The sequence below is a fragment of the Diaphorina citri genome, unplaced genomic scaffold (assembly GCF_000475195.1).
Source record: "Diaphorina citri unplaced genomic scaffold, Diaci psyllid genome assembly version 1.1 scaffold257, whole genome shotgun sequence".
In the NCBI taxonomy this organism is placed as follows: Eukaryota; Metazoa; Arthropoda; class Insecta; order Hemiptera; family Psyllidae; genus Diaphorina; species Diaphorina citri.
In genome coordinates this window covers 232,166-259,540 of record NW_007377694.1, presented here as the reverse complement: position 1 = coordinate 259,540, position 27,375 = coordinate 232,166, and the positions used below count along the sequence as shown (strand labels likewise).

At 38.0% G+C, this 27,375-nt stretch overlaps 4 protein-coding genes across 4 annotated transcripts; 2 read left to right on the top strand and 2 right to left on the bottom strand.

Moving 5' to 3' along the window:
- Positions 1–4,413: 4,413 nt before the first annotated feature.
- Positions 4,414–14,361, top strand: LOC103506733 (hybrid signal transduction histidine kinase M-like; the record flags this gene model as incomplete). The annotated part of the gene is made up of 9 exons (XM_026821703.1): positions 4,414–4,496; positions 8,822–8,891; positions 10,341–10,487; positions 11,041–11,178; positions 11,589–11,720; positions 12,356–12,502; positions 13,029–13,096; positions 13,483–13,600; positions 13,880–14,361. Coding segments are annotated over 9 exons (1,385 nt in total), but the record flags the coding sequence as incomplete, so codon positions are not given.
- A 2,975-nt stretch (positions 14,362–17,336) lies between these two features.
- Positions 17,337–19,034, bottom strand: LOC108252070. Its single transcript, XM_017442979.2, has 3 exons — positions 18,890–19,034; positions 18,239–18,404; positions 17,337–18,101 (listed from the first exon to the last, which is right to left on the bottom strand). The coding sequence occupies exons 2-3, from the start codon at positions 18,395–18,397 to the stop codon at positions 17,337–17,339; spliced, it is 924 nt and encodes a 307-aa protein (XP_017298468.1). The 5' UTR covers positions 18,398–18,404; positions 18,890–19,034.
- A 1,571-nt stretch (positions 19,035–20,605) lies between these two features.
- On the bottom strand, positions 20,606–22,191 carry LOC113466376 (vicilin-like seed storage protein At2g18540). The gene is made up of 5 exons (XM_026821702.1): positions 21,849–22,191; positions 21,585–21,717; positions 21,008–21,346; positions 20,647–20,839; positions 20,606–20,611 (listed from the first exon to the last, which is right to left on the bottom strand). The coding sequence occupies exons 1-5, from the start codon at positions 22,141–22,143 to the stop codon at positions 20,606–20,608; spliced, it is 966 nt and encodes a 321-aa protein (XP_026677503.1). The 5' UTR covers positions 22,144–22,191.
- LOC103506732 (cytosolic carboxypeptidase 1-like) lies at positions 22,172–27,318 on the top strand. Its single transcript, XM_008471134.1, has 7 exons — positions 22,172–22,186; positions 22,646–22,672; positions 23,133–23,210; positions 23,600–23,766; positions 24,814–24,988; positions 25,122–25,268; positions 27,148–27,318. The coding sequence occupies exons 1-7, from the start codon at positions 22,172–22,174 to the stop codon at positions 27,316–27,318; spliced, it is 780 nt and encodes a 259-aa protein (XP_008469356.1).
- The last annotated feature ends 57 nt before the right edge of the window (positions 27,319–27,375 follow it).

Genomic DNA, 27,375 nt, shown 5'->3' with positions numbered 1-27,375 from the left:
CTTTCTTCTTCCTCTGCTCTTTCCCTTCTTCTTCTTCTTCTCCTTCTTCTTCTTCTTCTTCTCCTTCTCCTTCTTCTTTTCCTTCTTCTTCTTCTCCTTCTTTTCCTTCTTCTTCTTTTCCTCCTCCTTCTTCTCCTCCTTCTTCTTCCTCTTCTTCTTCTCCTCCTCCCCCTTCTTCTTCCTCCTCCTCTTCTTCTTCTTCTTCTCCTCCTCTTCTTCTTCTCCTCCTTCTTCTTCTTCCTCTTCTTCTCCTCCTCCTCCTCCTCCTCCTCCTCCTCCCTCTTCTTCTTACACTTCTTCTGAAAACATAAGTCGCTGAAGAATTTATTTTACCTGTAATCGAACTTCATAATTTCATCTAGGTCAGGGGTTCCCAAACTTTTGAGTACTGCGTACCAACCCGACACCTCAAGGTTCTTTTTGCGTACCACCAAACGTCAATTTTGTGGGGTTCGGGGTTTAAATAAAGATAGTGTAGCGCCGCAGGCGAAATTTTTTGTTAATTGCAGTACGATGTCACAACTTTTTGGTGCGTTGACTGTAGATTTTTTTCTCTCGAAATTAAAGTTACCAGATTTTTGTTTTTCGTATTTCGAGACAAACCATCAAAATGGGGTTTTCACAAATCTCTTCGCGTACCACCAGAAATGCTTCCACGTACCACTAGTGATGACTAGGGGTACGCGCACCACAGATTGGGAACCTCTGCTCGAACATACTCTCCGCTCAACGCTGTTTTTAGCGCAAGGCTTTCTAAAGCCCATGAACTTATTGTAGGTACACCTACCTACGTGTAAACGAACTTCTGAACTAATTTCATCTATAGGTAGATACATACGTACACCTATCATTGTGTGATTTGTAGGTACCTACATATTGGGTATCTACTGCAGAAAAAAATCTGGTGTAAACATCACACGACTTTCCTTATCCTACTGAATGATGCTTATTTGGGTGTTCTCCTAACCTAACTTTTACAATATCTCTAACCGTATAGTCGGTATAGCTGAAAACCGCCAAAAAGCTGTAAAATGCCGCCAAACTGTAAACATCACACGACTTTCCTTATCCTACTGAATGATGCTTATTTGAGTGTTCTTTTACCCTAACTTTTACAATATCTCTAACCGTAGTCGGTATAGCTGTGTGTGTCTATGTAGATAGTCGGTATAGCTGAAAACCGCCAAAAAGCGGTTAAATGCCGCCAAACGTTTCGTGTCGCATCCTTGTCACATTTTACAGCTGCATACCAAATTTCAAGTCTCTAGTACCGTTCTCGAGATAATTTGTTTACAGACAGACACACACACACGGACCAATGGCTGAAACTTTGTATTTAGCTGAAAACCGCCAAAAAGCGGTAAAATGCCACCAACCGTTGCACCGATCTTAACCAAAAGTTTCGTGTCGCATCCTTGTCACATTTTACAGCTGCATAGGTACCTACCAAATTTCAAGTCTCTAGCTCTTACCGTTCTCGAGATAATTTGTTTACAGACAGACACACACACGGACCAATGGCGGAAACTTTGGATTTAGGCTCTAGGGACCTCAAAACGTGTTTTGGCACTAAAAACTGACCATCGAAAATTTGACCCGATCACATTACTTTCCTTCCTATAGGATAAGGAAAGTAAAAAGTAGGTGGGTAACGCGTTATTTATTGCATGACGGAAACAATTCGTGTAGGTACGTTAAAGTTTCGTGGGGAAAAATAAATCAGATTACATTACTTTCCTTCCTATAGGATAAGGAAAGTAAAAAGTAGGTGGGTAACGCGTTATTTATTGCATGACGGAAACAATTCGTGTACGTTAAAGTTTCGTGGGGAAAAATAAATCAGGCAAAACATGAAAGGAAAAACTGCAAAGTGAGTTGAACAACACTTGAAAGTTGATTTTTTTTAACCCCTTTACGTGTTTGCCCCCGCCCCAAATCTGTAATTTCAACGTTTTTTAACCCTTGGAGGAAGAGTGAGGGGAAATGAGAAAGAACACAAAGGAGAAGGAGAAAGAAGAAGAAAAAGAGAAAGAAAAGAAATGAGAAGAAGAGAAAGAGACTGTCATTTTTATTATTATTATTAAAAGAAACAAACGAACGAACAAGCAAACTAACAAACAAATAGAAAGTAAAAAACGAACAACACAATGAAACGAACAGACAAAGAAGCTGACAAACGAACAAAGAAACGACCAAACAGTGAAACAAATAAACTAACAAACAAACAGTGAAATTAACAAACGAACAAAGAAACGAACAAACAAACAAACGACCGTACGAAGAAACTGACAAACAAACGAACAAAGAAACGACCAAACAGTGAGACTAATAAACTAACAAAGAAACAAACAAACAGTGAAAATTGTACTGTCATTTTAACATAAGATTGTACTGTTATTTTAACATAAGATTGTACTGTCATTTTAAACATAAGATTGTACTGTCATTTCAACATAAGATTGTACTGTCATTTTAACATAAGATTATACTGTCATTTTAACATAAGATTGTACTGTCATTTTAACATAAGATTGTACTGTCATTTTAACATAAGATTGTACCTACTGTCATTTTAACATAAGATTGTACTGTCATTTCAACATAAGATTGTACTGTCATTTTAACATAAGATTGTACTGTCATTTTAATATAAGATTGTACTGTCATTTTAACATAAGATTGTACTGTTATTTTAACATAAGATTGTACTGTCATTTTAAACATAAGATTGTACTGTCATTTTAACATAAGATTGTACGAGGAGTATAGTCTCGTACATTCATTCATACCTATTCATTCGTTTCCTGTCAACCGAGGTAGAGTAATATGTACCTACCTATCTTGTGAACAATATTATAATTTCGATACCTATACCTAGCGATAAATTCACCCTTGACCCTTGGAAATTTGGAATTTGGACGACAAATTTATTTCGAAACGTATAATTACAGGAAGTAAAATTATCTAACATTAAAACAAAAATTGTCCAGAAATAACAGCAATAAATTGAAGATTATAAAGAAACAGATAATTCAACTAAAATAAAATTACATTAACTCAAATAAAATTGTCTAATGCTACAACAAAAATTGTCTAAAAATAACAACGATTAAATCAAGATTACACATAGTTACTTCTTATTCTCGTACAAAATATGCAATTAATTAGCAAAATATTCAATTATTCGTCCGACTCTGGTACAAAATATGCAATTATGCACACAAGGGTTTTGGCTAATTAATTTTATAATCTAATCCACCCTAATTAAGACCAGGTAATTAGTTGAAGAGTCCTCTTCAAGAATTTCCCAAGAGACGAAAATCGACTTTGGAGTAAAGTCAACAGCAGTGTGTGACTTTTGAGTAAATCGTAGTAGAACGGAGGGTATACCATAAAGTCGAAGACAACATGGCCCTCAAGACGGCTTGACTACAAGTTGAAAGTCAATTACGCCTGTTCAAAATTTCCAACCCACCTATCCCTTGGAACATTGATTGTTCCCGGATAGATGGGGCAGTGTATGCCGTTCTTCCATGAATGTGGAAATAAAGTACCTACCTAGGTATTATTATCTTTTTAACACCACTAAGGTTAGGTTATTTTAGATATTATTTTTTTTTCTCCTTCTTTTTCTTTTCTTTTCTAACTGACGTTGTACAATTGTATTCATTGAAATGTTGTATTTTAATGTTATATTATTTATGTACAATAAAAATAAATTGAATTGAAAGGCCATAATAATAATGTGTGGGAGCAACCCTTTTTTTTTTTTTTTTTTTTTTAATGAACATTGAAGTGGATGAATTCTGTCATATTATATGTTGTAGTTCTGTCATGTGTTGTTTTTATTTCATATGTTATATTTATGTTGTTTTTGTGTCACTCAAGATCATTTTCCCATGTTCTCCTTTCTGGACACCCTTTTTTTTTTTTTTTTTTTTCTTAATGAACATTGAAGTGGATGAATTCTGTCATATTATATGTTGTAGTTCTGTCATGTGTTTTTTGTGTTTCATATGTTATATTCATGTTGTTTTTGTGTAACTCAAGATCATTTTCCCATGTTCTCCTTTCTGCTCGGGTAATCTGAGCAATCATCAAAGTGCTAATAGAAATGACATAAGTCCCCGCCTCCTCCCTAACTCACATGGGGAATGACGTCAGAACAACATATAGGTACCTATACCTAACAAATTACAACAAGAATAGGTATTATCACAGTTTACCAACCTCAGTGGTGCAGTGGTTAGAACGATATAATGATAGGAGGTGGTGGCGAGGCTTCATTAATCGACCCAGTACATAGCTGGAACGATGTAGGATATGTATGTATGTATGTAATTGTTCTATTTTATTCTATGCTATGCTCTATTCTATGCTAATGCTATGCTCTCTTCTATTCTTGTGTTACAGATAAGACCTCTAAAGACAAAGTTCTCGATAAGATCAGGAGGGGGAAACGAGAATTCTATCCCCTCTTCCTGAAACTAATAGAGGTAAGTCGAAAATCAATTAAAGAACAAACAAAAAATAGACAAAAGAATCAAACGAACGAACAAGCAAACTAACAAACGAACAACACAATGAAACGAACAGACAAAGAAGCTAACAAACGAACAAAGAAACGACAAACGACCAAACAGTGAAACAAATAAACTAACAAAGAACAGACAAAGAAGCTAACAAACGAACAAAGAAACGACAAACGACCAAACAGTGAAACAAATAAACTAACAAAGAAACAACGAAACAGTGAAATTAATAAACGAACAAAGAAACAAACGAACGAACAAACAAACGAGCGAACAAACAAACGACCGTACGAAGAAACTACCGAACAAACGACCAAACAAAGAAACAAACGAACAAACAAAACGAGGGAAAAAAGAAACAAACAAACTTCAATTTTATGAAAAACTCCGTGTTAGTGTATGAGCTGAATTCTCCGCTAAATGTGTTTTTGGTGGATGTGTCAAAACTTAGAAAGCAGAAATGCTTGTCACAAATGTCGTTCCCTGCTTCATGCACTCCGCTAAATTTTATGACTTGACTTGGACTCGAACCACCAACCTCCAGATCCGAAGTCCACCGCGCTAACCACTACACCACTGAGGTTGGTATAGACAAACTAGCAGACTTTGTTGTAACGTTTGAAGACAAACTAAATGCCATACGAGTACAAATAAGCAGACAACTTTTAAAACTCTTGCTTGTTCAATTGAATAAGTACTTAATTAAGCTGCCAACAAATGGAATTATTGTAAATGTAAAATATAACGGTCAAACTTTCTTGACTTGGCGGGGCGGAGCGCTACAGCGCTCCTAATCTACTTTGTTTGCTCAAGTTTAATTTTAATTTGTCAGTTTGAAGATTTTCTTTAATCACGATCGAATAAACTACGGGCTAAAAAATTCCCGGAGGGACGGGCCCAACTTGTTCTAATTACCCACATCTCTTCTGCTTTTCCGCCTCTTCCTCCTCCTCCAAGTCTTCCTATTCCTCCTTCTGCTCCTCCTCTTTCTTTCCAAAAGGCACCTCCTCGTGTCAGTCACATTCATAATTACTTTTCTCCCTCCCACTATTTCTCCTCCTCCTGCCTCCCCTTTCTTAACATTTCTACCTCCCCCCTTCTCTACACTTCCCTCCCTCCCACGCTTTCTCTCTCTCTCTTCTCTCTCTCTCGTTCTTCTTTCCAATCTTTTAACTCGCTGTCTAATTTCCACCTTCTCCTCTCTCTCTCTCTCTCTCTCTCTCTCTCTCTCTCTCTCTCTCTCTCTCTCTCTCTCTATGTGTACTGTGTAGTATTGAAATTAATTCCTGAGACTTCCTCTCTTTCAGTCTTTCTCGCTTGCTCTCTTCTCTCTCTCTCTCTCTCTTGCTTTCTTTCTCTCAAAAAGTTACCAAAATACATAACTTCCATTTGTCAACTGGTAGTCAAAGGCTCAACAGATGATATGAAAAGAAAATGAAAGATATAAAAATATTCACGGGGTTGACATGGGGCCAAAATATTAAGAGTTTAAGAGGCTCTTTCCCTCTCTCTTCCTCTCTCTCTCTCTCTCTCTTTCTCTTCTTCTCTCTCCCTTACCTATCTCTCTCTTTCTTTCCTTTTACACTCTGTGAACTATACCTCGCATATATGATCGATCAGTTTTTAACAGAAAATAGTCAAGTCAATCGTTTCAAGCTTTACTGCTAGGGGTCTTATCGTTTGCGCGATCATTTTCTGAGCGCGTCACTTATCTCGTAACTGCAGTTTCTATTCGTAAAATCAATAGACAACGTGCTTAGAACGGTATCTAGATCAAATCTATCGATTGGCAGTATTAAAACACTGAGCAAATCGATTTAGATTCATTCGGATAATTTTTTGAAGTGCGTCACTTGTCTCTTCGCTGCAGTTCATTCTCGTAACATCAATAGCGATACAGTATGTACAATGTGCTTGGAACGGTATCAAGATTTTCGGCACCATTGGAACACTGAGGTAACACGCCTACAGGGTGACCCAGAAATATGTCAGAAATTACCCTGCCCCTCACGAGTCTATGTTCGAAACATCCCGAGAGAAAGAGAAACATTTTTTTTTTCATCCCGAAACATCCCCAAACATTTTTTTTTTTTTTTTTAGAGAGGGAGAGGGGGGGGGGAGAGAAGGGGGGAGGGGGGGCCTTGACCACTACACCACCGAGGTAGGTAGCGCCTTGACCACTACACCACCGAGGTAGGTAGCGCCTTGACCACTACACCACCGAGGTAGGTAGCGCCTTGACCACTACACCACCGAGGTAGGTAGCGCCTTGACCACTACACCACCGAGGTAGGTATTCCATACCTCGGCTGGGATTGAACCCACGCCCTCCTGTTTACCAGGCGAGCGCCTTGACCACTACACCACCGAGGTAGGTAGCGCCTTGACCACTACACCACCGAGGTAGGTAGCGCCTTGACCACTACACCACCGAGGTAGGTAGCGCCTTGACCACTACACCACCGAGGTAGGTAGCGCCTTGACCACTACACCACCGAGGTAGGTAGCGCCTTGACCACTACACCACCGAGGTAGGTAGCGCCTTGACCACTACACCACCGAGGTAGGTAGCGCCTTGACCACTACACCACCGAGGTAGGTAGCGCCTTGACCACTACACCACCGAGGTAGGTAGCGCCTTGACCACTACACCACCGAGGTAGGTAGCGCCTTGACCACTACACCACCGAGGTAGGTATTCCATACCTCGGCTGGGATTGAACCCACGCCCTCCTGTTTACCAGGCGAGCGCCTTGACCACTACACCATTGAGGATAAAATTCCATACCTCGGCTGGGATTGAACCCACGCCCTCCTGTTTACCAGGCGAGCGCCTTGACCACTACACCACCGAGGCAGGTAAAAAGAGTAAAGGTAGGTAGGTATGAGTGAGCAACCCTGTTTTTTTTTTTTAATGAACATTGAAGTGGATGAATTCTGTCATATTATATGTTGTAGTTCTGTCATGTGTTTTTTGTGTTTCATATGTTATATTCATGTTGTTTTTGTGTAACTCAAGATCATTTTCCCATGTTCTCCTTTCTGCTCGGGTAATCTGAGCAATCATCAAAGTGCTAATAGAAATGACATAAGTCCCCGCCTCCTCCCTAACTCACATGGGGAATGACGTCAGAACAACATATAGGTACCTATACCTAACAAATTACAACAAGAATAGGTATTATCACAGTTTACCAACCTCAGTGGTGCAGTGGTTAGCACGGTGGACTTTGTATCTGGAGGTTGGTGGTTCGAGTCCAAGTCATGTCATAAAATTTAGCGTAGTATATTAAGTGGGGAACGACATTTGTGACAAGCATTTATGCTTAACACAATTAAAATTCCTTTTATTATCACAGTTTTTTTTTTTTTTTTTCTTCAAGGGAGTATAGGTAGCATTTAGTTCATGGGTATGTACCGGGTTGGGTTAGGTTCGGACTGGTTAGGACAGGATATTGTTTCTACAGTTTGGCATAGGAGTGTTAACTTATAAGCAAAGTTAGCTTAAGTAACCCAAAACCAGTCCGAACCTAACCCAACCCGGTCCATAACCACGACCTTAACTTCCTGAATTGAAAATTTAGATCGATAAATTCCGAACTCATATTTAAAATCAATTTTCTCACTTTAATGTGTGTGTGTAAAGGTAAAGGTAGGCAGTGCTTCTCAAAGTTGTCGCCACCATGGCACACTCCTCTTTTAAATCGCCGCGCCGCGGCACACAGTTTGAGAAGCACTGCTATAAGGGCTCAACTCCGCCTTTTACACTTTTTCTAACTTGTTTCACTTTTCCCCAAGCAGCCTGATCTATGCACTCCACCGTGCTAATTCATCGTTGACAGGCAGGTCAGCCTAAAATATCAATTTACAAACAATTAGGAGAATAGAAAAAAGCAACAATAACAACAATATTTAACAACAAATTTTATAAAGAAAAGAAAAACCAGCCTAGCTAGCTTGGAAGCGTGTCTGCCTGATAAGACCTTAACATTTAAGGTGCGTCCACACATAGTCGATGGCCGTCGATCGATGTGAATACACGGATCAATGTGGATGGAAGGCCGCCGCGCGCCGGCCGCTCGGCTATGTGTGGACACACCTCTATCAAACCTCTTGAAAAATCTATTGGTAGTCTTCTTTGCATTTTTGATATTTCAACTGCTCCTTGTCCGTCAATAAACTTTATTGATTGTTTCCAATCACAATAATTTATTTATTTATTTACACGCTAATCAGCAAGGCCATGTCTGACAATAAATTAAATTTCATGATTTGAATTTTGATTTCAGATCGCACCCAATTTGAGATCGATGGCCAATGTGATAGGTCTTCTGTCTGAGTCCCTCAGTAGCAAGAATGGTAAGCATCTCTGACAGTAACAGCGACCTTCGCTGGAGGTCCTGGGTTCAATCCCCGGTAGGATCGAAGTTTTTTCGGCTCTTGGAGTTCGGGGTGCACTAAGCCGCTACTATAATCGAGTAGTGACCAGTGGCGGCATTACAAGTCAAAGAAACGAGCGATGATAAATATGTACGATGATTGAGTAAATGCAAGACTTGTAACTTGTAATACTGTGATATACAAGTTGTGAAGAGGCTATGGCTTCACCACAAATAATTCGAATAATTATAATCATGATTTGGTTTTGATCGGTTAGAATCTGTGCCGTAGGTACTATCAAAAAGACGTAGATAAATCAAAATTAATAGGTCAAAACCAACCTAAAAAATTGATTTCCGTCAAAAATATGGCTAGTTTGCGTAATTAAAGTCTGTAGGTATTTATGTTAACGCTGGAAGATAGAGTGCACCACGTTCTATTCAAAAAACCGTTTTACGCAAAAAGGGCAAAAAATCCATATTTCCCTTTTTGCACCCTGCTCCTCAATTACGATATAGCGATAAATTCACCCTTGACCCTTGGAAATTTGGAATTTGGACGACAAATTTATTTCGAAACGTAATTACAGGAAGTAAAATTATCTATAATATTAATAGCTTAAAATTAACTAAACATGACCGAGTGATCGACTACTGGTGTAAAGTCGACTACTGGTACATTCACCCTATTAAAACAAAAATTGTCCAGAAATAACAGCAATAAATTGAAGATTATAAAGAAACAGATAATTCAACTAATTAACTAAAATAAAATTATATTAACGAAAATAAAATTGTCTAATGCTACAACAAAAATTGTCTAAAAATAACAACGATTAAATCAAGATTATTCATAGTTACTTCTTATTCTCGTACAAAATATGCAATTAATTAGCAAAATATTCAATTATTCGTCCGACTCTGGTACAGAATATGCAATTATGCACACAAGGGTTTTGGCTAATTAATTTTTTTTCTAATCCACCCTAATTAAGACTAATTAGTTGAAGAGTCCTCTTCAAGAATTTCCCAAGAGACCAAAATCGAGTTTGGAGTAAAGTCAACAGCAGTGTGTGACTTTTGAGTAAATCGCAGTAGAACGGAGGGCATACCATAAAGTCGAAGACAACATGGCCCTCAAGACGGCTTGACTACAAGTTGAATGTCAATTACGGCTGTTCAAAATTTCCAACCCACCTATCCCTTGGAACATTGATTGTTCCCAGATACCTAGATGGGGCAGTGTATGCCGTTCTTCTATGAATGTGAAAATAAAGTAGGGAGAACGCCTCCGGCGTTAACCTCGCCTTGTTTACCTTCCACTCAAGATTCTATTATTATTATTTTTTATTAAATTTTAATTTGTTAAGATTCTTTTCTAAATAATAATTTGCATTTATTTCATTATTATTATTGTTTTTCTTTTCAGTTGTACATAAGAATCTAGGGTTCAAGCTGATGACTGAACTAGATGCCACATCTGTTCTTGCTAGAACTCTCATACATCACGATATAAGCTATCTGTCCGAACATTTAACACAACTTGTGTGGATATTGGGCCAGATGTCTTGGAGAGGTAAGAGCTTTTGTTTGGCAAGGTACCTTCCATTTAGGACAGTGCTTCTCAATCTGTGAGTCGCTAGCTCGCCTTAGGTGTGCCTTGAGGTTTGGAATTTTTTCAATAAGAGAAAACAGACCTCAGGCCAAAATGAAAGAAGACCTGGAAAGATTGGAGTCTTGAGAAGTGCGCTACTGTGGCAACAACTTTGAGAAGCACTAATCTAGGGGAATGAGCTTTCCATTTTGTACCAAACAAGAGTGATCTCCGTTTTATAAAGAACATAATAATATCCTCAAAAATAAAGCTAATTTGGCCGAAAGTTCAAGTCCTGGGGAACTTGAACTTTTTTTTCAATAATCATTGTCATAATTATTGTGTTAATATAGGCCGTTCGGCGCTTTGAACTCTTGACGTTTGCACGCCTCCTGGCACGCTTGATATTCACAGAGAATAGCGCAAATTAAGCCTAACAGTACTTCTCTCGAGCTTCAACCAATGGATACTTTTGGTCAACATTCCCCTGATTCATTTATTCTCTCTATTTCATCATGATCGGTTTTATTCACAGACTCGCGGTTTCTCGTCAAGATGCGGAAGTTTCATTCCGGCGTCCGGGTGTTTCACAAATTGCTCAAACTCCGTCAAGTGCACCACAGTCCCATCTTTGTGTCCACCCTGTACTGTCTGAAAACACTCACCAAATCCCGTAAGTAATATAACCTTGTACCGGGTGTTTCACAAGTTACGTCAAGTGCACCACATCTTTGTGTCCACCCTTTACTGTCTGAAAACACTCACCAAATCCCGTAAGTAATATTCAATTCAATTCAATTAATATTTATTGTATTGATAAAACTCATTACATACAATTTACATAGGTATTACATTTGATATTTTTAAAAAAAGAGGGGGGGGGAATGAAAAATAATACAAAATGCCTACCTACCTACCTACATCTATATTAGTTATTGTAAAGAATATTTTTAAAGTTTTTAAGACTTGATTATATGGGACAGATAGCTGTTTCTGCCCCTCCATAACCTTGTACCGGGTGTTTCACAAGTTACGTCAAAACTAGTACCACCTAATAATAATATGTATTTTGTTCTATTTCAGCTCTCCTAGGAAATATTTTAGTCAGGGATGGAATTGCGATTACGATAGAAACAATACTGACTAGTCTTGGATCTGCTGTGTCGGTGAAGCTGAAACTCATGCTCACTATCATTTCCAACCTGACTAAAAACAGTAAGTAAAAAAAAAATCTGGTGTGAACATCACACGACTTTTTTTAACCTGTTCGGCGGATTCCGAAATCCGCCAAAAAGCGGCCAAAGTAGCGCCAACCGTGGCACCGATCTAAACCAAAAGTATTTACATCCTTGTCATATTTGAGGACTACACACCGAATTTCAAGTCTCTAGATCTTACTGTTCTCGAGATATTTTGTTTACAGACACACAGACAGACACACACACACGGACCAATGGCTGAAACTTTAAATTCAGGCTCTAGAGACCTCAAAACGTCTTTTGGCACTTACTTACTAAGAAGATGGGCCTCGTCTTGGATAGATCCACAGTTGCACTAAAAAGTGACCATCGAAAATTTGACCGAATACATTACTTTCCTTAGTTTATAGGATAAGGAAAGTATAAAACAAGTAAGTATATCAACATTATGTGATTAATTTTGACCATCTATATTCACTCTGATTATTTTTATATTTGCAATCGAAAAACAAGTACAAATTTTTGTCGATGGTGGGATTCGAACCCGGGACCTTCTGCATGGCAAGCAAGCGCGTTACCTCTGAACCAACCGAGCCCCCGATTAATTTTGACCATTTATGTTCACTCTGATTATTTTTTTCTCTTCTGCAGATTCATTTATCAAGAAAATCCTCAAGCTCGGCATCGTGTCTCACTTGCTACTCGTATTCGATCGATGGCGAAAGTTCAACACGAGTAAGAAATACAAACTATGCCACCTCATACTGTGTATTCTGCAGAAAATAGTCACCACGTCCAGTAAGTAGAAGGTCCCGGGTTCGATACCCGAGAAAAAGAATCATAAATCTATTAAACTGTTAGCATAATGGGGCAAAGACTAATTATAACCAGTAACCAACCAACCAAACCAACCAACCAACCAACCAACTAAAAAAAAAGAAAAGTGGTTGGTTGGTTGGTTTGTTTCAAATGCAGAAACTGACTATTGGGTCATTTTTCTTCTTGCGTCCCAATATTTTCCGGAAATATCCTGTATATTTAGAAGCTCTGAGTACACTAAGAGATGGCCTGTATTCATTTCTACTTGTTGGGGACACAGAGGACATATATTTTCCAAAAATAAAGACTCTCATACATCACGATATAAGCTATCTGTCCGAACATTTAACACAACTTGTGTGGATATTGGGCCAGATGTCTTGGAGAGGTAAGACTTTGAATTTTGCTCCAAAACTTTGAAAAGTAAACTTTCACGTACGATGATTTTCACTCCTTCACAATTCACAAATGAAATCAAAATTTCAAAAACTCCCGCTTCTAACAGCTCAGAACAATCATGGAGATGAAGATTTGAACAAAAAAATCAGAGATCTGTTCACAAGGATAAAATCCGCCCCGGGCGGGAATCGAACCCGCGGCCTAGCGCTTATAAGGCAGACGCACTACCAACTAAGCTAAGTAGGCTGGCCTTTGAAAAGTAAACTTTCACGTAATTCACAAATGAAATCAAAAACTCCCGCTTCTAACAGCTCAAAACAATCATGGAGATTAAGATTTGAACAAAAAAATCAAAGCTCTGTTCACACTAACTAGTATATTGCTGCTGTTCGTAATTACTCCCTGTTCGTAATTACCCCCCTTGACCCTAATGGTTGACCAAACGATGCGATGGTGAGGTATTAATCAGATCTCAAATTCTTTGTGGTAAAGCAGAGCTTTTTCACAACTTTTGTTGGTATCACAGCTTTGTAAATGTAAATGTAAATTTACAAAGCTAGGATGATAGTGATAACGAAGAATTGGTTGATAAAGAATTGATGGATAATCAAAGAGACAGAATGGACAAAGAAAATCTAAGAGACCTAGTAGATAAAGATGAAGTCGGTCATGAACTAACTGGCAATATTGGAGAGAATGACAATTGGAGTATCAATAGAAGAAGTGGAAATAACAATGTGTTTGAGAGCTTTACGTATCACAGCTTTACGTATCACAGCTTTACGTATCACAGCTTTACGTATCACAGCTTTACGTATCACAGCTTTACGTGGCAGTAGGCAGACCCATCAAATATACGAGACCTTGTTTAGACTGCTGGGGTAAAGAGACTTTTCAGTCCTACTCGGGCAGGATAAACAAGGTATATTCTATTCTATTCTATTCTACTAAGTGAAACTGGCAATATTGGAGAGAATGACAATTGGAGTATCAATAGAAGAAGTGGAAATAACAATGTGTTTGAGAGTGGAGATAATAGACTCGGTAGCAGCAACAGTAGAAATATGGTTGACAGTAGAAATGAAAACATTGATAGCGACAACAGCAACACCAGAAATGGGATTGAAAGTGGAAATGATAGAGGCAACATTAACAGCAAAAACTGGATTGGAACCAACAGACTTGACAGTGGAAGCAGCAACAGAATTGGTGGCAACAACAAAAATGTGATCGACAGTGGAATTGGCAGCAACAACAACAACAACAACAACAACAACAACAACAACAACAACAACCAGTTTAGTAATACCAACAACAATAGTGGCAATGGGTGTGACAATGGGATTAGTGCATTTATTGTTGGAAGAAGCAACAGTGGGATCAGTGCTAGACGAAAACCAGAGGCGAACTCCACAGACCAATATCAGCTGTTAATGTAAGTAAACTACCTATATGTGTGGCAAAAACCAACCTCCAGTGGTGCAGTTGTTAATGCGTTGGACTTTGTATCTGGAGGTGGTCGGTTGATTTCAAATGCAGAAATTGACTATTGGGTCATTTTTCTTCTTGTATCCCAATATTTTTCGGAAATATCCTGTATATTTAGAAGCTCTGAGCACACTAAGAGATGGCCTGTATTCATTTCTACTTGTTGGGGACACAGAGGACATTATATTTTCCAAAAATAAAGAATTATAGTGTGTCCAGATCAATGTGACAGCAAAAAAATAGGCATTGTTGCCAAACATGTCACATGTGCAATGGTAGAGAATCTCTAAAAGGGGAAGCTATATTGCATAGTGCTTCCTTCAGACATTTCCGACAAATTTTGTATTTTGCTTCCTATGTTAAGTAATGGTAGTCCGCACACCTATCCGTATCAGACAATTTCCAACACTTCCGACATACTACCATTACTTAACATAGGAAGCAAAATACAAAATTTGTCGGAAATGTCGGAAGTGTTGGAAGTGTATGATCAGTCTGCGCGCTGCTTAAGAAGGTACCGGGTTCGATGCCCACCATTGACAAAAAAAACTATAGGTACATACTCAATTTTCGATTGCAAATATTTCAACGGGTTACTTTCTAAAATATCTAGTCATACTCTGTATTTATTTAAGAATACATTGAAAATTACAAATAATACACCCCTTCCAGGTTTTCATGTCCTGGAAGGGCACTCAAAATCGAAGCCGCATTCCCACGCTGGTTTCTGGTGTTCTCGAGTTGACCCAGCACCTTAAATGGGAAGTATTGTGTCTCTTCTCGCCCATCATGGGCATGCTGCGACCCAGACATTACGAGTATAATGTAGTAGCTGTTTCAGCGCTACAATGGTGGTGAAACACTCACCAAGACCTTAGACCTTACAGTTTCATCTAAAAACCTTTTCAAAGAAAAGAAGAAAAAATCGATAGAGGGAACTGTAACAGTGGACGTCTCACTTTGAGGACTACAAATGTTTTTAGATCTTTCCCAATAAGGACAGGTTCCAGCATCCGTTTTATATGTTTTGTCTTTGTTTTCATGATTAGTTCTAAAAGCAGAATCAGGGTTTCCAATTGTTTGTGAGCTTTTAAATCGTTTTCTTACCGGTTCTCTTGTTTCGTCTGTAGAGCTTCTACTAGGACTACTTGTGTATTTGGGTCTCCAGTAATAACACCACAGTTCTTCATTTGATTCATAAGTTCTGACATTTGTCTTTCTGGTGTACTTGATTCAACTGTAGAGGTTTGAGGACTACAAATGTTTTTAGATCTTTCCCAATAAGGACAGGTTCCACCATCCGTTTTATATGTTTTGTCTTTGTTTTCATGATTAGTTCTAAAAGCAGAATCAGGGTTTACAATTGTTTGTGAGCTTTTAAATCGTTTTTTTACCGGTTCTCTTGTTTCGTCTGTAGAGCTTCTACTAGGACTACTTATGTATTTGGGTCTCCAGTAATAACACCACAGTTCTTCATTTGATTCATAAGTTCTGTCAACCTTTCCATCGTCAGTTTTGTTGATATTTTTTCTTGCACGTTCACTTGATTCATCTGTGGTATTTTGAGGACTGCTAGAATATTGAGATCTCCAGTAATAAAAACAAGGGTCATCATTTGTTTTGCATGTTTTGTCAAACTCTTCGTCACTTTTTCCATAGGTAGCATTGGGATTATTAGTTCTATGTAATGTTTGGTATTGATTTCTCTCATCTCCATAATCCTGATTCATCTGTGGTATTTTGAGGACTGCTAGAATATTGAGATCTCCAGTAATAAAAACAAGGGTCATCATTTGTTTTGCATGTTTTGACATACTCTTCGTCACTTTTTCCATAGGTAGCATTGGGATTATTAGTTCTATGTGATGTTTGGTATTGATTTCTCTCATCTCCATAATCCGTGTTTGAGAGTGGAGATAATAGACTCTGTAGCAGCAACAATAGAAATATGGTTGACAGTAGAAATGAAAACATTGATAGCGACAACAGTAACACCAGTAACACCAGAAATGGGATTGAAAGTGGAAATGATAGAGGCAACAATAACAGCAAAAACTGGATTGGAACCAATAGACTTGACAGTGGAAGCAGCAACAGAATTGGTGGCAGCAACAACAATGTGGTCGACAGTGGAATTGGCAACAACAACAACAACAACAACAACAACAACAACCAGTTTAGTAATACCAACAACAACAGTGGCAATGGGTGTGACAATGGGATCAGTGCATTTATTGATGGAAGAAGCTTAAAAAAAAAAAAAAAAAAAAAAAAAAAAAAACTGTTTGTTTATTTGGCGGTCACGTCCACTTCTGGGTCCAATGATCTCTTCTATCGGATAAGTTTGTGTTGCTTCCTCCGACTCAGCTCTGGATCATTGAATCTTGAAGGTGGACTCTCTACTGGTAGCGATGATATTTGTTACCAAATATATATGATATTCGTTACCAAATATCATCCCTCTACGACAGTATTTTCACTATTATTTGACATATTTACTCAGTACCGGTCCGGAGTTAGAAGCGGTTAAATTTCAGCAAAAATAATAACAATAATAATGGGTTATTCTCTTTTATTTTCTCTTCTTTCTCTTCACCGGCGCATACTTGGTCATCTCATAGTAAGGTCTCTTATCCGCCTCACTCATTCTCTGTCTCCATTGTTTACCCGCATACTTCGCCACCACACTTGCTCGCTTTCCCTCAAACCGTTCCAATCGAAACAGACGCACGAAATAGTTCAAGTAAGCGTTGTGATGATACTGCTCGTATTTGTCACCGACTCCGTCGAGGGTAGAAGGAACGGAAAATGTGCTCCCTCTTTCGTTTTTTCGAGGGAGCTTTGAAGGTTTTGGGGATGTAGATTTGTATTTTGCCAACGTCGGTTTGGGCAAACCGTTCCAATCGAAACAGACGCACGAAATAGTTCAAGTAAGCGTTGTGATGATACTGCTCGTATTTGTCACCGACTCCGTCGTGCGTAGAAGGAACGGAAAATGTGCTCCCTCTTTCGCTTTTTCGAGGGAGCTTTGAACGTTTTGGGGATGTGGATTTGTATTTTGCCAACGTCGGAAGTTCAAGTAAGCGTTGTGATGATACTGCTCGTATTTGTCACCGACTCCGTCGTGGGTAGAAGGAACGGAAAATGTGCTCCCTCTTTCATTTTTTCGAGGGAGCTTTGAAGGTTTTGGGGATGTAGATTTGTATTTTGCCAACGTCGGTTTGGATTTTGTTAATGTTTTTTCGAGTTTTGGTAATGATTTTGTTCGATTTAACAAAGTTTCTTCTTTTGGCCGCGAAGTATTGTGTTTTGATACCAAAGATTCTTGTTTTCGCGACGATGTTTTGCGTTTGGGTGACCCAGATTTGCCTTCTGACTTAGTTTTACGTTTGTCTTTGCTTTGGGCGAGGGTTTCGGCCTCTTTCTTTGACGGTTTTGTTTTCTGTGAGGCTTTTGATGTTTGTTTGAGAGGTTCTTGCTCTCTTTTGCTTTTACGAGAGAGCGTTGTTTCACTTTCTCTTATCTTAGTTTTGTGTTTTTCCTTGGATTTCATAAAAGTTTTAGGAGTTTCACGTTTCTCCTTACTTTTGGTGAGTGGTTTGGTATTATTGGTGACTGATTTGTTGTTCTCTTTGTACAGTTCAGGTTGTCCATTGATAAAGAGAGCTAGGTTTTCCGTTGACGTTTCTTGGTGACAGGTTTGGGTACCTTTTGTAAGGCTTCCTATAGAACTGCTACTGTCGAAGTAGGGTTCTTTAGTTTGGCACCAATTTTCACACTGGTAGCTTTTATCATTTTGTCCATAAATTTCGTTTCTTGGTTTTCTTGGTGACAGGTTTGGGTACCTTTTGTAAGGCTTCCTATAGAACTGCTACTGTCGAAGTAGGGTTCTTTAGTTTTGCACCAATTTTCACACTGGTAGCTTTTATCATTTTGTCCATAAATTTCATAACTTTGGCTATAATTTTCATCATTTTGTATACACATTTCATTCCTGGTTCTTTCGCTTTCATATGGTGTGCATATTACATCACTTACTTTGCTTTCACTCTCAGTTGTTCCGTATGTTTCGTCAGTAGTGTATTGCTTTTATCACTGGTACGTCTAGTTGTTTCACAATGACTTGTTCCTCTGGGATACCTTTCACGCGAGCTTTCTCTATTTTCGTTACAACTTTGCTCGCTTGTGTCATTGTTTGCGTTCTCTTCATCTTTGATGTTGTGGTTATTGATCTTTGTACTATTTTTTTTCAAGATACATTTATCTTCTACGCTGATATCCGATTGAGTTGAATTGGTAAAAGTTTGTTTCGGATTTTCCAACTGGTCTACAGGTTCCATCCTTTGTTTTACTTTTCCTCACAGGTTTACCACATATTTCTTCTTCATATCTCGAATATTTTCCTTTTCTACTTCCATATTGATCTTCACAAGGACTGTATGTTTCGAATTTGGTCTCTTTATTTCCATCCGTATATTCCTGGTTCTTTCGCTTTCATATGGTGTGCATATTACATCACTTACTTTGCTTTCACTCTCAGTTGTCCCGTATGTTTCGTCAGTAGTGTATTGTTCACAAGGTCTGCGTATTTCGTATTTGCTTCCAATGTTTCTATCAGATCTATCAACTGGTCTGTTTGTCATTTGTGGATGGACTATCTTGTCTGCTAGAAGTTTTATTAATTCTTTCATAACTACACCTCTCATCACAATACGTACGCTTGAATGGGCTGTTAGACTGTGTAATTTCATCGCTTAGTTTGTCACTTGTATGACTGTTTGGTGTATAGGTTTCATGAATCCCTTCACACTTGAATTTCCTATCACAGCTTGTGCGCTGACAAACGTTAAATAACGCTATTCTATAGACACTGGGTTCTTTTGTTGCTCGCTTGTGTCATTGTTTGCGTTCTCTTCATCTTTGATGTTGTGGTTATTGATCTTTGTACTATTTTTGTTCAAGATACATTTATTTTCTACGCTGATATCCGATTGAGTTGAATTGGTAAAAGTTTGTTCCGGATTTGTAGATGCGCCTCTTGATCCATCGGTGGTTTGGCTTAATTCATTAGTTGATTGACTGTTTGTTCTGCTAGATATTTTTTGCGCCCTTTCATAACTACACGTTTCATCAGTGCTGTCGACCTGACTATTAGACGGCGCTTTCTCATTGCTTAGTGTTTCACATTTTGTATACACATTTCATTCCTGGTTCTTTCGCTTTCATATGGTGTGCATATTACATCACTTACTTTGCTTTCACTCTCAGTTGTCCCGTATTTTTCGTCAGTAGTGTATTCTTCACAGGGTCTGCGTATTTCGTATTTGCTTCCAATGTTTCTATCAGATCTATCAACTGGTCTACAGGTTTCAGCCTTTGTTTTACTTTTTCTCACAGGTTCACCACATATTTCTTCTTCATATCTCGAATATTTTCCTTTACTACTTCCATATTGATCTTCACAAGGACTGTATGTTTCAAATTTGGTCTCTTTTTTTCCATCCGTATACCTACAGTATGTTGCATCTTTACCAGTACTTTTCCCATCAGTTACACCACAATATTTGCTACTATTTTTGTTCAAGATACATTTATCTTCTACGCTGATATCCGATTGAGTTGAATTGGTAAAAGTTTGTTTCGGATTTGTAGATGCACCTCTGCTCGCTTGTGTCATTGTTTGCGTTCTCTTCATCTTTGATGTTGTGGTTATTGATCTTTGTACTATTTTTGTTCAAGATACATTTATCTTCTACGCTGATATCCGATTGAGTTGAATTGGTAAAAGTTTGTTTCGGATTTGTAGATGCGCCTTTTGATCCATCGGTGGTTCGGCTTAGTTCATTAGTTGATTGACTGTTTGTTCTGCTAGATATTTTGTGCGCCCTTTCATAACTACACGTTTCATCAGTGCTGTCGACCTGACTATTAGACGGCGCTTTTTCATTGCTTAGTGTTTCATATTTTGTTGATTGACTGCTTTCATTGTCGACCTGACTATTAGACGGCGCTTTTTCATTGCTTAGTGTTTCATATTTTGTTGATTGACTGCTTTCATTAGATTGACTGATTGGAGTACAGATTTGGTTAACTCTTTCATAACTGTATCTAAGGTCACAGCACGTACGCTCACATACGCTGTTAGATTTGGTTGTTTGATTACTTAGTTTGTCTGTACAGATTTGGTTAACTCTTTCATAACTGTATCTAAGATTACAGCACGTACGCTCACATACGCTGTTAGATTTGGTTGTTTCATTATTTAGTTTGTATGTACAGATTTGGTTAACTCTTTCATAACTGTATCTAAGATTACAGCACGTACGCTCACATACGCTGTTAGATTTGGTTGTTTCATTACTTAGTTTGTCATTTGTGGATGGACTATCTTGTCTGCTAGAAGTTTGATTAATTCTTTCATAACTACACCTCTCATCACAATACGTACGCTTAGATGGGCTGTTAGACTGTGTAATTTCATCGCTTAGTTTGTCATTTGTATGACTATTTGGTGTATAGGTTTCATGAATCCCTTCACACTTGAATTTCCTATCACAGCTTGTGCGCTGACATACGTTAAGTAACACATAACTACACCTCTCATCACAATACGTACGCTTAGATGGGCTGTTAGACTGTGTAATTTCATCGCTTAGTTTGTCATTTGTATGACTGTTTGGTGTATAGGTTTCATGAATCCCTTCACACTTGAATTTCCTATCACAGCTTGTGCGCTGACATACGTTAAATAACGCTATTCTATAGACACTGGGTTCTTTTGTTACTCTTTCATTTGCTTTTTGAAGGTTTTCATTTTCCAGTTTTACTTTTTCATTTTCTTGTAAAATTCTCTCATTTTCTGATCCAGTTTGGGATTTCACACTTTGATTCTTTTCTCGCGATTTTCTTGAACATTGTGAAAAGTTTTCTCTTTTAATTTTTTTTCCTTTTACCTAAATAATCCCCCTTTTCAACTTATTTCTTCATTACAAATTTTTATCAGTAACCAGTCCTATTTTGGACTCCAAAAATACATGGCCTTTGTTGCTTAGAGTGCAGATGAAAAAATAAAATAAATGATGGGCATCAATCAAGACGGTAAAATAAAAATGTCATCTATTTCTTGTTCTCTCATTTCAGACCAATATTTGGAAGCTGAGTCGGTTCTCTTTTATTTTCTTGTGGAACTTTTTGATTTTCTTGATTACTTCTTTTCTTTTCTGATTCAGTTTGGGATTTTACACTTCGATTCATTTCACGCGATTTCGCTGAACATTGCGAACACTCCTGTCTTTGATTTTCTTGACCTCTTGTGGAACTTTTTGATTTTCTTGATTACTTCTTTTCTTTTCTGATTCAGTTTGGGATTTTACACTTCGATTCTTTTCACGCGATTTCGCTGAACATTGCGAACACTCCTGTCTTTGATTTTCTTGACCCGTTTTTGATTTCACATCTTGATTGTTTTCTCGCGATGTTGATAAATTTGAAAAGTCATTACTTTTATTTCCTTGTTTTGTTTGTGATCTTATATTCTCTTCTTGCGATTTTGTTGATAATTTTGAAAAGTTGTCTCTTTTATCTTTTCGTTCCACTCTCTCATGTTCTTGTGGGACTCCGTCATTTGGGGATTGTGGAAGTCTTTCATGTTCTTGTTCCGTTTGGGATTTCACATTCTCTTCGCGTGATTCTCTTGTTGATAATTTTGAAAATAGTAAACACTTCCTATTCATTATTGTACGCGAATTTTATCGTATTAAAATGGACGGTGTCGTGGTAATGCCCGCGAAATCAAATATAGCCAGCAGTCTAGGCAGAGGCGATAGCGCGTTGAATGCACCAGTTCTCAATGGATCACCGAAGTTAAGCAACTTTGCTCTTGTTTGGTATCCGGATGAATGACCAATTGACCATCTCGACAATTACGTGCTGATGGCTTTTCTTGGCCCTACCAAGGTTGAGTGAGGTTCCTAATGGATCACTGAAGTTACTTTACGTTGAATGCACCAGTTCTCAATGGATCACCGAAGTTAAGCAACTTTGCTCTTGTTTGGTATCCGGATGAATGACCATCTCGACAATTAAGTGCTGATGGCTTTTCTTGGCCCTACCAAGGCTGAGTGGGGTTCCCAGTGGATCACTGAAGTTACTTACCTTACTTTACTTACTCAAGTAAGTACGTAAGTACTGAAGTTAAGAGACCAAGAAACGTTTTGCCTGGTTAATATACTCGAGTGTGGCAACTTGAGAAAGGCCATCCAGGTATGTTGAACTGATTGCGTATTATTTCAGGCGAACAATAGTTTAAAAGGTCGTAACAATGAAACAACTGCTACATCAGACTCGTGTGGTCTGTGTCGTAGCATACCCATCCCGTGGTATGCCTCTCATCAGATGGGCGAGAAGAATCACAATACTCCCTTTTTAGGCCAACCACTCACTACTTATCAGGGAGACCTGACAGGCGGAGCTTTACGGCCGTACCTGTCAGGTCTACCTGATAGTGAGTGGCTGGCTTAAGATAGACATATTTTGGTTTTTGATGTTATTGTTGTTCCATAATGTTCCAAAGGAATATTGTTCCATAAAATGTAATGTTATTACCAATCAAATATATAAGACCTTGTTTAGACTGCGGGAGTAAAGGGACTTTTCAGTCCTATGCTGGTAGTATAAATAAGGTATATTCTATTCTATTCTATTCTATTCTATTCTATTTCAGGTTGGCACTTATGAGTATGATCTTCTTCTCATGCCCGATGTAAACTCTACCCATCACCATCAGTGGTTCTACTTCGAGGTAATTATAAATCACACTAAGGTCGCGGATTCGATTCCCGGCGGCATTCCGGGGTGCATTCAGCCTCGTGAAGACAACTGAGGAGCTATTTTAATTGAGTCGCGACCAGTGGCGCCATTACCAGTGCAAATCAATGATACGAGTAGATGAAAATGTATAGTAAAGGAGGCAATTAGTAATACTGTGAAGCCTACTAAAGTTGTGAAAAAGATCTCTGCTTTACCACAGAGATTCACGAATTAATTGATCATACTTACACTGTTGTCACATCTCCTATTTTACTTTAACACTGTTGTCACATTTCCTATTTTAATTTACACTGTTGTCACATTTCCTATTTTACTTTTAAACTGTTGTCACATTTCCTATTGTACTAACACTGTTGCCAGATTTCCAACATGGACGCGCAGGCCTCGTACACACTCAACATCGTGAATCAAGAGAAGCACCATTCCCAATATCAACATGGGATGAGGCCTCTTCTGTTTTCAGTGAAGGAGGCGAGGTGTGGACGCGCCTTATGGACTCGGGTGGGCACTGATATCTGCTACTATAGGTAAGGCCTCGTACACCCTGACGAGGCTTATGGACTGCCGTGGCACACCGTTTGAGAAGCTCTGGTTAAGACGATTTTCAAAAGGACTGGTTAAGACGAACCTTTGCCAGAACATCAATGTTGACCCACGAATAACATATTCAAATGTTCTTAACAAAAACTTGTGTTGGTACAGACTTAAGTTTGACAGATTTGGATTTTCGATCTATCCCACCTTGTATATTTCTGAATGCAAAAAATAAGAGAAGAAGAAAAAACCGGCTTCACGTTGCATTTTTTTCTTTTTTGTGGAGTAAAGCAAGTGGACACTAGAGAGACAAGAATTGTTTTTTTTTTTTTTTTTTTTTTTTTTTTTTAAAAATTTTTTTTTGTTTTTTTCCCCTTTTTTTTTTTTTTTTTTTTTTTTTTTTTTTTTTTTTTTTAAACAGGTTCACAACATGAGTTGTAGTTTTATTTTTCTTACATAGGTAAAAATGTACACAATTTACAAGAAAAAGTACAAGAAGTACCTACACTGACACACTACACACTGGTTACACTCTGTACACACTGCTTATACGCTATACAAACATGTTTTATTCTAATCTACTGATTCGATTCTATTCTACTTTACCTTATTCCTTGTCACATTTCCTATTTTGCCCAGTTGTAATGTGTTATTTTTTAACCCATCAAATATACGAGACCTTGTTTAGACTGCTGGGGTAAAGGGACTTTTCAGTCCTATTCGGGCAGGATAAACAAGGTATAATCTATTCTATTCTATTGTACCTTATTCTATTTTGTTATTACTCGTATTCTATTCTATTCTATTTTGTTATTACTAGTATTCTATTCTATTCTATTTTGTTATTACTAGTATTCTATTCTATTTTGTTATTACTAGTATTCTATTCAATTCCGTGCTATTCTATTCTATTCTATTTTGTTATTACTAGTATTCTATTCTATTCTATCCTATTCTAGGTATTTTATTCTATTCTATTCTATTTTGTTATTACTAGTATTCCATTCTATTCCGTGCTATTCTATTCTATCATTTCACAGGAACAGCTACGTCCGAAATCCACATCAGCGCTACCAGGGCAAGAAAACCTCTCGGGCTGTCGCCAAGAACATTCGTGAATTCTACTATACGCTCAGTTTCAATATTAAATTCAAGCACAGCCTGGATGTATGCTATTTGGCCTACCATTACCCCTACACTTACTCCTATCTCATGGTAAGTAAATTGAGGAGCTGGGTGCAAAAAGGGCAATAAATGAAAATCATCAAACTGAGATATTTAACATTCTATTCCGTGCTATTCTATTCTATCATTTCACAGGAACAGCTACGTCCGAAATCCACATCAGCGCTACCAGGGCAAGAAAACCTCCCGGGCTGTCGCCAAGAACATTCGTGAATTCTACTATACCCTCAGTTTCAATATTAAATTCAAGCACAGCCTGGATGTATGCTATTTGGCCTACCATTACCCCTACACTTACTCCTATCTCATGGTAAGTAAATTGAGGATTTAAGTGGAAAAGGACAGTTTAAATTGGACCTGCCTCGGTGGCGTAGTGGTCAAGACGCTCACCTGATAATCAAAAGGGCGTGAGTTCGATCCCAGCCGAGGGATGGAATTTCATCCTCATTTGGAATCGAACCCGCGGCCTAGCGCTTACAAGGCAGACGTACTACCAACTAAGCTAACTAGGCTGGCACATTATTTATTTATTATCTTTAAAAAAAAAAAATTATTCTGTATAAGTAGTAGTGAGAACACTCTCATTTAAATTACATTGCCTACAAGGACATTTGGCAAAAAATCCGATGAAACTGACGAGAAGTAGGAACGGGCCTTTACCTGTGATAAAAGATAAAATGAGAAAATACCAAAAGTCAATTAAGTGAAAGGAGGAGATCGAATTTTATTTCAACAAAGAAAATAAATTCCTAGTTGTACGACAAGCAAAACAAAGAAGAAGCTTTTCGTCAAATTTTAATATTTTAGATTTAGAATAAAAAAAAAGGAAAAATCAACAAAGAAAATAAATTCCTAGTTGTACGACAAGCAAAACAAAGAAGAAGCTTTTCGTCAAATTTTAATATTTTAGATTTAGAATATAAAAAAAAAGGAAAAACAGGTACGAAAAATGCATATTTTTCCATTTTGAAAATACATATTCGTACATAATTTTCAATGTCAAATGTTCGAAGAATTATGACTTTCACAAACCAAAAATATTCAAGTTTTGTGTTTTGTACTCGTTTTTCGATTGCAAATATTTCAACGGGCTACTTTCTGAATTCCTAGTTGTACGACAAGCAAAACAAAGAAGAAGCTTTTCGTCAAATTTTAATATTTTAGATTTAGAATAAAAAAAAAGAAGGAAAAATACGAAAAATGCATATTTTTCCATTTTGAAAATACATATTCGTAGGTACACAATTTTCAATGTCAAATGTTCGAAGAATTATGACTTTCACAAACCAAAAATATTCAAGTTTTGTGCTTTGAGACTCATGTGGTCTGTGTCGTAGCATGCCCATTGCCCATCCCGTCACCCCGTAGTATGTCTCTCATCAGATGAGTGAGAAGAGACACATAACTTCCCATTTAGTTGCTGGACCAAAAGGAGAACACCGTCGAAATATTTGCAATCAAAAAACGAGTGCAATTTTTCTTTTCTTCTCGGGACGGCTGGCTTTCTCCTATCCTGTCTTCCTTCTCTCTTCGATTTCGGGACGATAAGACCATAGCAGTTACACTTCCCTCTTTCAAACCTCTTAAAAAAAAAAAAAATGATACGAGTAGATGAATACTAATAGTAAAGGAGGCAAGTACTGTGACGCCTACTAAAGGTGTGAAAAAGATCTCTGCTTTACCACACTTTGAAACATCACCCAAGTAAGCGCAACTGATCTATTGAGTCGCGACCAGTGGCGCCATTACCAGTGCAAATCAATGATACGAGTAGGTAGATGAAAATTAATAGTAAAGGAGGCAATTAGTAATACTGTGAAGCCTACTAAAGGTGTGAAAAAGATCTCTGCTTTACCACAGAGATTCATGAATTGATCATACTTACACTGTTGGCACATTTCCTATTTTAGTTTTAACTTTACCACAGAGATTCATGAATTGATCATACTTACACTGTTGTCACATTTCCTATTTTACATTTACCTTTACCACAGAGATTCATGAATTGATCATACTTACACTGTTGTCACATTTCCTATTTTACATTTACACTGTTGTCACATTTCCTATTTTAATTTACACTGTTGTCACATTTCCTATTTTATTTTTAAACTGTTGATGGTTGTTACATTTCCTATTTTACATTTACACTGTTGTCACATTTCCTATTTTACTAACACTGTTGCCAGATTTCCAACATGGACGCGCAGGCCTCGTACACACTCAACATCGTGAATCAAGAGAAGCACCATTCCCAATATCAACATGGGATGAGGCCTCTTCTGTTTTCAGTGAAGGAGGCGAGGTGTGGACGCGCCTTATGGACTCGGGTGGGCACTGATATCTGCTACTATAGGTAAGGCCTCGTACACACTGACGAGGCTTACGGACTGCCGTGGCACACAGTTGTGGCACAG